Here is a 14,141-nt window from a genome sequence, read left to right on the forward strand (position 1 = left end):
GTGTGCTGACCGCCTGCATCACGGTCTGATGTGGGAGCACCAATACCCCTGAGCCCAGGACATCACAGGCAAAACCCTCCCTACCATCCAAAACATTTACAGGGAACGCTGCTATCAGAGAGCAGCAGTGATCATTAGGATTCTCGCTGCTGCTATCAGGAAAGAGGTGTAGGTGCCACAAAACTCGCACCACCAGGTTCAGGAACAGCTGCTACCCCTCCACCATCAGACTCCTCAACAACAAATTCAATCAGGGACTCATTTAAGGGCTCTTACTTTGCACATTATTTAATATTGAATATATATTTTCTGTATTGCACAGGTTGTTTGCATTTTTGTTTTACATTTCTCTCTTCTGAATACGTATTTTTTTTTCAGTATAGTTTTTTGTACTACTGATAAGTAGAAATTGTGCAGGACCCACTGGATAAAGAATCTCAGGGATGTATGTGATGTCACGTACGTACTCTGATAATAATTCTGAACTTTGAACACTAAAAAGTTTTACAGGTTACCCAGAGAGCAGAGAAATTCTCCTGTGTCCTGGCCAACATTCTTCCATAGACAAGTCAAAATCAACTTAACTAGTCATCTCATTTGCACTTTGTGCGCAACATGGTAACTGGGTTTGCCTACGAGTGAATGCACGCAAAGCATTTCAATGTATATGAGGCAGATTGAATGTTTCTGGGAGACATAATTAAGCACGTTATAAATGCAAGATATCCCTCAACCAAAATAAATGCGATAGTTTTTCATCTCATTGCTCTTTGTGGGCCCTTGTGCGCAGATTGACAGCCGCATTTGCCTTTGTACCAACAGTGATTAAATCACAAGAAGCGCAAGCTACTTTGTCACATCCTGAGATGTGAAAAGCACCATGAATGCAAGATTTTTATTAGATCAAGATAAAAAAAAACAGCAACACAAACTCCCTTGCATTTATGGTACAGACATGGATGGTTATCTGGCCAAATTCATAAAAAAATAAGGTGATCAGAGCTCCAAGTCGCAGGTAAAGTATAATTTTTAAAATAACACAACTTGTCAACGGATTCCTGAGTTTCTCAAGTTTATTTAAGTAGACCTTCAGCCATGACAGTACAAAACTTACAGTAGTTTTTCTCCAGTACACAAATATATATAATTATAATATAATACATGTACAAAGGCTCTGGAGCAGTTTTTAAGAGCAACATAATGCAATTCATATTGATCACAGGAGAAAAAAAATGTCAAGACAATAATGGTCTGTTATCGTACTTACACACGAACGTATACGAATAAGTCCATCAAGAAAACTACTGTAGAGAGGGACAGTGGAGTATTGCACTTGGAATTCCATACATTGTATAAAAACACACGATTTACGCATTTTAAACACGCTATGAGTCAGCTTTTTTTGAGGCAGCACATCTTTATTAAGATTACATTTTACTGTCCTCAGACCAATTAACAGTTTCAAACTAAACAAAATTTACATCTACAGGTTAAAAAACTGCTTGCAAAAAAATCAAATCAGCAAGGTATAACAACTGCGATTATTTATAATTGATAGTCAATCCAGAAGTCAGTTTATCATTAATGTCATATTCACATTTTCATGAGGTATATAAGAATATGTGCATGTTATTTTTTAAATTAAAAAATTGAAATCCAAGGACTGGGGCTTACCTCTATCCTCATCAGAAGTGGGCCTTTTCTTAGAATTGCTCTAAATAGCCAAAGACATGCAGTGTACTCCACTTCAGCAGGTTTCTAGTTTGCATACACAAAGTGTATAAGGTTTTAAAAATGTTTCCCTCCAAGCAACGGAATCTTCCTCTTTCGGCTGGTGAAGTATATCATTAACCACTCCACACAAACACACAGTGAAATTAAATGCAGAAAATAATGGCAATCTGCAGGCCAGTGAGCACCCAAATAGACTTACACCCAGATAGTACCATTGACTTCTTTCATTTGGTTGCCAGCATTCCCACGTTTTATTTTGAATCCATGCAGACTGCGCACAAGTGAACCAAAATGTCTCACATTCTCTCCACAGCAAATTAAAATGTTATCATTTATTTCAATGAAGTATTTTAACCAAAGGAATACACCTCAAGGCAAGCCTCAAAATCCGTGCACATTACTCCATAATTAACCAGTTGGATTTGCATTTTGTATTTATTGTAATATAAACTATAAGATCTTTCAGCATTCCTCAACTACCGGGTCTTCAATCCAGGAACATCACCTTGTGAATAACCATACATTACATCCTTAGCTGACCTCATTGATGAGATACAAAAAAACCCCAGCACCCTTCACTAATAGTGGGCATATTTAGAATATTGGCACAAACACTGCAAACAAAGGTTTGTGCTCATATACCGTAATTCACCTGCTAAAATGGGGATAGACTATCAAACACATACCACTTGCACCATTCAGCTCAAAATGCTAGCATATGACCAAAATGAAAGTGACAATAATATGTTGTCTACCAAGGTCTACCAAGACCTTCATTTGAAGGAGTCTTATCACTTATCATTAAAATCAGGTGACCAAACATTATTCAACTGTTCCATGCTCTCTATTTCAGACTGTAAAACTCCAAAATTGAGCACCGTCAAATCAACTACTACCACTATCCTAAACACAGAGGAAGACTGCTAATGGTGGAAAATACAAAACATATTTTTCGTTAATTTCCAACAATAGGAACTTGGAGAGCTAAAAAGATAACTTGGACAGTTATTTTTGAGCAAATTGTTCAGAATAACAAGGTGGTCCAATTCTGGACCTTTGGATGTAGGAAGTATTCTCAGCATGCAGGTCAGGAATAAATAAAAGTGGGAGCGATCACTAACTATGCCCCTGTAATACTGCTTCGGCATTTCTCCAGTATTCTTGCTGGGACACATCCTGGCCTGCACCTGCTGAAGGCCAAAGAATGCTATTTAAATGAGTCAGAATGGGTGTTCCTAGCCTTTGGGCTTAGTTCTCAATTGTAATACTTGGTGGGAACTTTAGCATAAGAGTACCTAGTAAAAGCTGATGCTAGCAAATGCCACTAATTTCAAATTAGTTCTAATTTTTTTTTGGTGCTGTGCTAATTTAATAGACCTTCATGAACAGGTAGAAGCCAGAAGCTCTGTGCACATCCAAAGGTCTTGAATTGGCCTGAAATATTCCCAGGCCACATAAATGATCTGGGAAAGGAAGTATTTGCAAGTGCAGGGTTCAAGAAGTGTGGTTTACATTTAACATCCAGAGAGGGAGAAAATAAATCCTAAAAGTTGTTAGTACAACTAAATTTAAATCTTTAGAAACTGGAAGGTAATAAAGCTGACAATCATTTGTGGATATTTTAAAGATCTTAATGCAAGTTCTTTTAGTGCTGAATAATTCAGCTGAATACCCCAGAAGAGTAAAGCTCTCATGGTTTCAAGTAGCAACATAGAATATTTGGGTAAACTGCAGTGGAGAAATGTTTAAAAACTTGCACAAAATCTGTGTTGCATCTTTTTGAAAGGTGACTTATCTCAGCAGACAGCAGAACGTATTGTACAATGGACTCAGATCCATTGGGAAGATCAAATGACCTCTAATGGGAAGCAGATCAAGGATTATAGTCCAAACCACAATGCACTGCATTCATTTAGATAGCAACTTTGAAAGGACAACAGTGAATAGGGGTGAATATTTTCAGAGACAGCAGAAGATCACTGGCAAGTATGTGGATATTTGACACAGTACGAGCCATAGACAATCTAATAGCATGCACTACAAATAAATCATATATTATTTTGGAACTCCCTACAAATAAATCATATATTATTTTGGAACTCCCAGACTCTCAAGATGAAAGATATCAGGAGCTGATATCACTTTTATATTAGATGTACCAAATGCTAAAACTGAGCTCTCCCAGAGGAGGTAAAACACCAAGATTCAGTTAGCCTGTCAGAATGACCCATTGCCTTATTGCACAGGTGCAACTATGTTCATTTTTTATATACTATGTACTTGGAAATTTGCACACAGCTTTATGCTACAGATCTGAGACACCTTCCATCAGAGTTAAGACTAACTAAATCCATTGCAAATAAAACCCTTTCAGCATGCTGAACAGCAAAACCTCTGTCTCTCATAGCCCTGTCTCGATTTCAATCCAGTCCTTAAAAGTGAAAATGCATTGAGTGTATCTGTGGCATTAACTTAACCTAAAATGTATTCAGATATTATGTAAGCCATCACAAGTGTGGAGTGCTTCTTTAAGAAAAAAATAGTCCAACAAGAGAGTCAAGTAAATCAGGCCCTTTTGATATCAACCAGGACAAAGCAGCAAATTTGACTGATATCCCAACACCCTAGATATTCACTTCTTCCACCAAGGCTGCAATGTGAACCATCTTTATAAGGCATTGCAGCAATGTGACATCTTCCAAACTCAAACTTGACTGTCCAAAAGAATGCAACAGGCACACGGGAACACCACCACCCACAGACACCTGGCCACATTGCACACCACCCTGACTTGGAAATATGTCGCCATAACTTGAATTATCACTGCCTCCAAATTCTAGGCCTCCTTGCTGAATCTATTTTTAAGAGTACATTCTCCAGCAGTTCAAGATGATCTTTTCAAGTCCAATTAGAGAAGGACATTAAAGGCTGGCTTGTTTGGGAACACCCACATTCTGGTATAGGCTTGATGGCATTAATTGCCTCGTTATATTCCATAAATATTTTTATGAATATAAAGCACCTTCCTGCTACATTTTGTTTCTCTAAATTGGCTTCCAATGTAATCATTATTTCCAGAGCAGATACATTAAGCTAGGGATACAGCCATTTTCTAATACTGCTTTCCCAGCAAAGGGAAGGCCAGATTGATTAAGGAAATAAATAAATGCTGCGATACTTTTAAATTTCAATTTACAAGGTTTCTCAACAATTCAGCTCTTTGACCCCTCTTCAATTTTACCTTCCCAATACAGAATTTTCCCAGTTGTAAAGTACTTTGGAACATATTTTCAATATTAAAAGCGCTTCAGAAAACACATACATTTTGTTTAGAGTCACAAATCAAAATGAGGTGTAAAATTAAGAGCAACTATAAAACATGGTTACATTTCAATGTATCCTAAAAAATAAAAAAATATTTGAAAATGCTTTATAAATGTTACAAATTATTTATTAAGAAAGGAAATTTTAAATAAAATCATTTTTGGTGTTTTTAGTCAAAAATGACAAATTCCAAGAATCAACTGACTATAGAGTGATCGATTATCAAGTTCTTTGAGTAATTCAGCCAAACAACCACTAATCACTGCACCAGCTTTAAATATTGACAAAGTGCTTTGGAAAGCTGATCGAAAAATGGTTCAAGTTGTTAGCTCTTGAGTGTGGGACTTGAAAAACGCTGATTACTTGAGAAATCAAATACTTTCTTGTACAAAACTACATCTTTTATACAAAGACCAGTGTTCCAATTATACACAGGCAGAACCACAAATTTATTTGTTTTGTAATGTTTTCTGGCCTACAATCAAGAGGCTAAATTAAAATTGGAGACAGTTATAATCATTTACTGCAACACCAGTACATGTATACAGAACATATAAATATGTATGTGTATTTTTATATATATAAAATACACACACACACACACACACACACACACACTTATGCAATGGTGGACATTATTTGCATTTCATGTTCAATCAACATAGGGTTACACTCAAGTCTCTATTAGGTCTTTCTCATCAACAATTCATACAAAAGGAATAATTTAACAAAAGGAATAATTTCATAAAAGGAAGTTTTGGGTACCGTAAAACAAATGGATGCCCTTTTTTGTTCTACAAGGAGCAGCCTCAGGCTTGATAATATACTATTGACCAAATCTAACAGCCATACAATTCAACATGAAATCAATGTTTTTAAACTCTTGAATCAAATAGTGAACATAGAATGTGTTCTGCAAAAATCACTATATCCACCTGTAAACAGTTAGCCGACATTCAAGGAAGGACCAGCAAACGTGATATAATCTCTATATTATCAATTATTTAAATAGGATGCAGTGGTCATTGGGTGTCAGCAATAAGATGAGTTGCCTTGTCTCTTTCAGCACTAACATAACAAAACTACTTTTTTCTGCCAGGTAAAAATGATTTTTTGGAAATACTAGATCATGGCAAAAGAAAATTACCAACGTTACTATTTTCAGTTCAGCTCTCATTGAATTTTTTGTCTATTAAGGTCTACAGTGATATCTACAAGTAACCTCCAATGATTCCTACCTCTTATACCTTTTCGATGTGCCCTTTAAACACATTTTGTTTTCAATTTCATTAAATTGAGCTTGAGGTTCCTGCTTTTCATTCTTCTTTTCCATAATGTAACACTGAGGAAAAGTCATTTCAGATACAAGTTAGGCTCTGTTTGCATCAAGATCCACAATTGGATCCAATTCACGCACAGGTCCATGACAAAATATACAGTGATCAAAAAACCACAGATGCTGGTGAAAAATTAACGACTCCTGGAAATGCTCAGCAGGTCCAGAAGCAGATGTGGAGGGAGAAACAAGAGTTAACCCTTCAAGTTGATAACCTTTCATCAGAACAAGATTATAGTGAAATAGTTCTGATGAAAGTCAGCCACCCTGTTTCTCTCTCCACTGGTGCTGCCCAACCATCTATGCTTTTCCAGAATCTTCAGTTTTCACTCAAGTATACAGATCAACAATTTGAACCAAATTTCTTGCCTGGTGTAAATAAAAAAAAAACCACAGCATTTGTTTCTGCAGTACTTATTTATCAGTCACAGGTCTTTGCCCTTCATGCTTCATTGGGCTGTTCTTCAAGATTATACACAAGTTCGAGCAGCAAGGCGTTGAAGAATGAACATGACGTGCCAACATTTCAGTCAAATACTGATAAAGGGAAAAGTTCTCAATTTCAGAAAGAATTTTGTTGCTGCGATTGGAAAATCTTACTCCCCTCAGTATTGACTATTTTACAAATTGGCCAGGAAGCTATATGGGGAAATTCCAGCTGCAGTAGCAACAATCACAAGGCAGTCACACACTGGTTGTTGATCTGTGGCTTTATACATATTTTATAATTTTTAAAAAATCTTTCCTCTTTTCTCCTCATACCAAGGTTTTTTTTGCCCTCTTCCAACCTTAAAGTTAATCCTTGTGGCTCCCAACCCAAACTGTTTTTTCGTGCCAGAAGAGACTTGGAAACTGAAAATGAGTTTTGATGCTGATGTGAGAATATCACTTTGTGTAGATTAAATGGTACGAACACCACACTTGCATCAGAATAGCATCAATCTGAACTCCTTCATGCTGCACACAGAGAGTGGGGCTGAGAAGGATGATTGGAAAAGAAAAAGTGTGCACCAAGCAATCTAAAATAATCAATGATACCATATCAATGGAAGCAATTTTAAAACCCCAAAGCTACCACACACGGGGAAGGGACGACAATACCTGAGGAATTTCAAACTATATTTTTGGTGACTTGCTCAGCATATTACACAATGCTCTTTGGAAAGATTAGGGATGAAAAATGATTCGGGATGAATTTTTGCAAGGCATACAAACACTTCCAGCAGTCAGATACCAAGATTTGTTGGTAACTACCTCATTGTGCAGCTTTTCCAAATTATCAATGGATCTGAAAACACTTGCATTTCAAATTTCCCACATCAGATTAAATCAGACTTCAAAAATAAAAAAAAACACTAAAACATGACATAACCACTACAACAGCTATAACAGAGAAAATGGAACCAAAGACAATAACTTTGCTGAGTCTGTACATTAGTGAACAACAATACAAGCTTCATTCTGTCATTACTGTCTTATAATTCACTTGCCAGTACTCATTACTCTACAATACATTAACAGATCACAACATATCAAATGGCCTTTTCAATGGGATTGGGGATTGGGGTGGAAGTTGGTAACTGCAGTGCTAAATAAAAACACAGCCAGGGAAGAACTAAGATCACAAGGAAATGTCAGCATAAAATGCATTCATTAAAAAAAAACTGCAAGAGCTGAACGACTCAAAATGTTGCTCTCTCTACCCATCTGAAACTTTGAGCTCAGTTTGGACAGAAAGGATTAAATTCATCAACAATCCCTGCTAATTTGAAGCTTTGTTTTTTTAAAACTCTAAAAACAATTGTACAAATTATAAATAAAATAAAGCTACAAGGAGGAAGCAAGTGACTAATTGGGAAGATCCTAGCTCACTATTTAGTCTTGGTTCCTGCAAACTTCCAAGATTTCCAATACACATTTCGTGAGAGATGTCCATGCTTAACAATGGCGATAGGCATTGAAAAAAGAGAACTAAAAATAATTACATGGGAATACATTTCTGAGCATTCTTGAAGGCAGTAAATGCCCCAAAGATGTCTCGCAATTAGGACTAATTGAGAGCACATTATTTTATTGGCTTGCTGTTTTTCATCTGCATCAGCATACAAATTGTCAATAGCAAAATAAACCTCAGAGGTGTATAGAAAAGTGAAATTTGGGAGTAGGTTGTGAAAATCAAAATGCCACATCTGCCAAAAATGAATCTTGATGTTAAACAGAGATTGAAATCTCCTTGTGCACAATTCAGTGGGATGTTTCACCTCATTGAAGGTTTTAACATTGCAGACCGAAGTGCTTCATCAAACCAACAGCTCAATTAATGACCAAATCTTATATTAATGAGTTCGGACTTTTTTTAAATTTCAAGTTTAATTCAAAATAAAATCCTCATGCAACTGTGAGGATGGCGGGGAGGAAAATGAAGAAAATTTTCTTGTACATTACTGATCACAAGGATAAATGGCTTTACAGTCATGCTCAAGGACATATATTCTCCATAGTCCAACTCCATTGTGTCCACACTGATGTACACACCATTCAGAACCAAGTCTTGTGCACTCAAATAGGTTAACTGGCTAGAATTTTACAAAGATCATCAAATTATCCTCAAGATAAAGCCAATTGAGGTCTTTACCCAAATGTTCAGAGTAGCAGTATGGGTGGTGATTTTAATTGCAAGATTCCTTGCTGTGTATTCAGATGTGCAAGACAGTAGAAATTTATTTAGAAAGTTGGGAGAAAGCTGCTGAAAGGTCACAGCAGTTACTAGAAATGTCAACAAAAAATCACGTTATTTTCACTGGAGACTAATTTATGCAGAAAAAATGTTGATCATCACAGAAGCCAAGATATATCCATTTTGGTGGAATGTTTTCAAAAAACACTTCGAACAAGGGTTTGTGCAACTTTGAACACTTTCAGTGCAGAAAAAATGAAATAGTGCTGCAGGTAAAAGTCTCATGATCAGAAATTTGTTCTTTTCAGAAAAACATATTCAACCATGTCCCTTTAATTAAAGAAGAATAGGATTGCATCTGCTCATCTCTGGTGTAGATAGTCACATCAGTGTGACTAGGTAGGGCCATATGCACCAACCAGATGAACAGTTTTTAATCCATAGTCCCAAATGGGATTGAAAAGTACACAAAGATTACAAATACAAAACATATTACAATGCTCTATAATTAAAGGCACAAAGGCTACATTTCAAGTTACGATTACCGTATTTTGAAAGTGCTTCAAGATTAAAAATAGATAAACTGCGAGTTAAACTTGAAAACGTTTCTTTTACATTACAGATGATATCAACTGAAAGTCATTTTATTGGATTACTAATGTCCCCCGACAATTAGGGAAAAATGCTAAATCTAATCTGGTTCAAATGTACTTTACCTGATTCGGACACTTTATGGACTGCTGGTTTGGTGTAGGTTTTTCTCCCCTTCGATCTGCTCAATGCCACAATAAATCATCATTTTGGAAGTGACATTTCAAGGTCAGTTTGAGTTACATTGCCTTGATAATATGCTCAGATACCAAACATTCAAATACATTGATTCTACATGGGCAGAAGTTTCCCCTTGTAGATACCTGACCATTCTTGCCTTTTGCAGTACAATTGCAGGCTTAGCGCAAAACTTAATTTGCAAGAACAGTACCATTAAGCGACAAGAGCAAGTACAAAAAAAAAGCGCAAATAAAAAAAGGAAGTGGGAAAGATGAATTTATGGTCTCAAGTACAAACATCTCCTATATTGCCGCCGCTGCCTTGGATTTCCTACAGTTCAAAGCAGCCTGCCATCTTAATTTCCACAAGCAGCAACTTTTATTTATTTTTAATTTCATTAAAATGTTGGTTCAGAAATAATGACATTTAAAGCTTGCTCCCTTCACGGCTAACTCAATTGATGCAGAACATTTAAACTATTTCTTCATTTCTGTACCCCACAGCTTAGACCAGCCATTCTCAATGGGGCCCTATGGGCCCCTTGGGGGACACAGCACACTGAAGTAAAAGTGTTATTTTCCTTTCACCTCATGTAACATAAATTTTTTTAATGCTTTATGTAGTTGGTAGGGCAAAGGTACAGAAGAAACCAAAATGTGACTGCTTCCCAGGGAAGGGGGCCCCATAAACTTTGAGCAGAGTCCCAAGGGGACCACAGCCAAAAAAAAAGGTTGAGAATGGCTGGCTTAGAGGACAGCAGTAACAGTGGCTTCAGCTCCCCATTGTAAATTTGCCCATTCCTTCAGAGACTAGAAACTCGGGAGTATACGGGGGTATAAATTTCTATTAATGCAGCAGGGTTCCTTAAAGTCGATTTTGCATAAGTGTACCTTGCACAATCTTAAAAACTTGCTTAAAGTAACTGGAACAAGCAAAAGAAAATTAATTATGACATTAGATCTACACTGATAGGAAGCTAATAAGCTGCTCTAACAGTGTGAAACTAATGCAGAAATATCTGCATTAAACTGATGTGCAAGACAATTTAAATAAACAAATTCAGAAAACAATTCTTGATGTGTCAGTTCAAAATAAATTAATTAAATAACTGACAATATGGGATTTAAAAAAGCACTAGAGTTGGACAACCCATTAAGCTCCCCATCAAAAGGTACAATCTACAATTTGCCCTGGCGTGCTTGAAACTGATGTCACAGTTTTCTTCTTTACAAAAGTCTATCAATTCCATAAAACCATTCTGAATAAACTCTCGCATATGGCTGTGCACATTCATCCAATATCCTTTACTAAAGACAAACAGAATGCAATATCCTTCCAGTTCTCTTCATTCTTAAACAAGTTTCTCAGTTCTTTTCCTCCCCACTGAGCCCAGCAAAGAAACATTTTCCCGCCTCTCACCTAACAATATTCATATCCAGTCACCTGACTGACAACTGGCTACTATTCACCTTTAATGTGGTTATATGCCAGATGGGACTTGAACCACAGGAGTGTGAAGTTTTTACAGAACAGAATATTAAAATTATAAATATGTATGCAGACACTATTTAAAAGTCAACATTTGGAGAAGTCCTTTTAATAGATAACATTAATTGCTTAAAATATATTAACCCTCTGCCTGTAAACCTTATTTGGTCCAAAGTAAAATATTTATTACATGATTAAAGTTTTAAAACTGCAGATTCCTAGATAAACACCCAGACTTCATCACAGCTTCTAGTATAAATGCTGCTCCAGTGTTGGTGCGCATGAACACAGATGACTGCCTCTTCTCACAGAGTAAGGAGGATTGCAGTGTTTCAGCCAAAAACTAAAGAAACTCAACAGGTACATGGTAGTTAATGGATTGGAATACTGACTTTGGAGAAGGTTTGAACTTCAGAAAGTATACACATTAGCTGTACTGTCAGGCCAAAAGTCAACATTTTATGCAAACAGGGCGCTGGTGCTTTCAAGCACGGAAAGTACTGAACAAGAGAAACTATCATGCACCAGCAAGACTGAGCATTTCAAATTTGTGTACACTTTCTAAGTGGTTGGCGACACTGTGACAACAAACAGCTTGGTGAGGGGATGGGGACTAAGAAAGTATTACTTCGCTATCACCATTAGCCACCAATTCAAAGCCTTTCATCAGCCAAGGTTGCATCATGGTAGTTATTAGATTGAATAGCTAGAACGAGGTAGTTTGGATTGCTTATGACACTAATTTCATAAATTGTTCAATTTCACCACAAAAGCTCCTCAAATTCCATTCTCATGCCCCATGGCTTAATTACCCTGTATGTTGTCAGGGTAGTCCGTGGCTCAGCATACAGGCTGGTCATTTGACACAGAACTAGATGGTGCATTGGTTCAACCCAGGTTTTGCTAAACTCACCACACTTTCAGGCAAGTGCATGTGAACCACATGAATTTGTAACCACAGCGACAAAGGAGGCACATTCACTACTACATGATTGGGCATCTTCAAACCGAAGCAGTTAAAATCTTGCTTTTTTTTAAAAAAAAGGGTTACTCTTGCTGACAAATTACCACTAAGCAAGTGCCCACCCCTCCCTCCTCAAAACGTTATTATAGAATCTGGATGGACACCCTAACTGTGTAACTGATAGCAAGTCACAATGGTTGGGGATTAATTCACAGTTTTTGAACTAGTTTTAAGAAAACAATTACAGGCATAATTTTTTTTCATCATTGAAAAAATGTCAAAATTGCCAAGATATTTAGATAGATCAACTCCTAACCTTAATGGTGTTTAAAAAAGGGCATTTATAAAACATCAAACTTCAAAGACAAATTCCACAAAGGCATAAACATAGGTAGTTCTCTTTGATGCAGGTCATTTGGATAAATTACTGCTACTTATCTAGGTTAAGAATTCATACGACACTAAAAAGGGTCAGTAGTTTCCACTGGATGATTCTCTTCTAAATTTACACAAGGTCTTTAGAATCAAAGAACAATTGAACACTTAATTATCTAGAAGGTTAAAATAGAGTTGAAGCCCATTAATTGGGGAGTTTTGATAGGAATTGAAGCCTCATTTTGAATTCATCCTATTACATAAAACCCAACTAACTGCCTTATATACATTTACATGTAAATCAGTGCTTGAAAAAAGTACCATAATTTGAATTTTCATTAACTGTAAAATTGGGCCCCTCGGAGTATGGATTTATTTCCTCCTCTGAAATTCAACTAAATAGTTTAAGCAAGCATATTTTTGTCAAAGATGCAACAAAAAAAAATTCCAAATGGAGGACACTTAGTTTTACTTGGAGCCGAATTTAACCCTCGTTTATTCTGTAGATTAATCCCTGAAAACAATTATCTTGTCCAACCCTAGTAAGAGCACCTCCTTCTTTAGATGAAGTCAGGGCAAGGGGAGTAGAAAAGTGTAGTCCATGTGGCCCTCTCTAACTCACTTTATGCTCTCCTCGGACAATGTGCGAGGAGAATTCGTACCGATCTTGGCTGTGGTGGCCGCAGATGTTGCACTCAAAAGGGTCTCTGAATCCATGGCAACCCATGTGTATGGTAAACATTACATGGTCAAGAAAGAGAACCCGGCAGTGGTTACAATTATAAGCCTTAACTTGTTCTCCATCTTCATTTAAGACTCTTAGGACCTCTTTGGCTGAGCTTTGAGCTGCTTTGGCAGATGATGGAGGCTCCTGTGCCTTGGGGTCCTCTTTGGAATATGCCGGGCTTTGCCTTGTGACATAGTTACTCGGGAAAGCATGGGCATTCCTGTCTTCATGGCTGCTTTCTGTATCAGTGGAATCATGACAACCATTGCTTGGAGACACTCCAAGCTCTACCAGTTGATTTTTTGCTCGAGAATTCAGATTTTCTGGCACGTCTTCATGACCTTCTGCTGCCTCTCGACTTCCCTGTGCCTCAGCTCGATTGTGGATGGGATGTACATTGGAGTAGACAGCACTGATCACAGGTGTGATCTCTGGCAAACAACTGGTCATGGGCAACCTTGGAGGCCTCATTGCTTCTGTTCCTAGATAGGACAGTGCACTGCCCAGATTCTGGTCCATGGGGTGAGGAGCCATCATCTCTACATCCTTCTCAAAACTGGAGTTCATCTCAAAGTGAACATCGGATAGGTTGAGGCGCATGTGTTTATCACCTGAAAAGAAAGGATTAGAGTTTAAAATCAGAAAGCACAGAAAATAATCTGCCAGGAAATCAAAAGGTAAATTTACAATCAACACTCTCCCACCCATCAGTTCTGTTGGATCCATATGCTTTAAACAAATGTCA

At 37.2% G+C, this 14,141-nt stretch overlaps 1 protein-coding gene across 9 annotated transcripts in view; it reads right to left on the bottom strand.

Moving 5' to 3' along the window:
- Positions 1 to 1,055: 1,055 nt before the first annotated feature.
- ikzf4 (IKAROS family zinc finger 4) overlaps positions 1,056 to 14,141 on the bottom strand; it is a 145,858-nt gene continuing 132,772 nt past the window's right edge. For all 9 annotated transcript variants that reach the window (XM_069905502.1, XM_069905498.1, XM_069905497.1 and 6 more), the window contains one exon: positions 1,056 to 14,007. In XM_069905502.1, coding sequence (XP_069761603.1) covers positions 13,283 to 14,007 — 725 coding nt within the window. In that variant the 3' untranslated portion in view covers positions 1,056 to 13,282. The remainder of the gene's footprint in view (positions 14,008 to 14,141) is intronic.

The sequence above is a fragment of the Narcine bancroftii genome, chromosome 12 (genome assembly GCF_036971445.1).
Source record: "Narcine bancroftii isolate sNarBan1 chromosome 12, sNarBan1.hap1, whole genome shotgun sequence".
NCBI lineage: Eukaryota > Metazoa > Chordata > Chondrichthyes > Torpediniformes > Narcinidae > Narcine > Narcine bancroftii.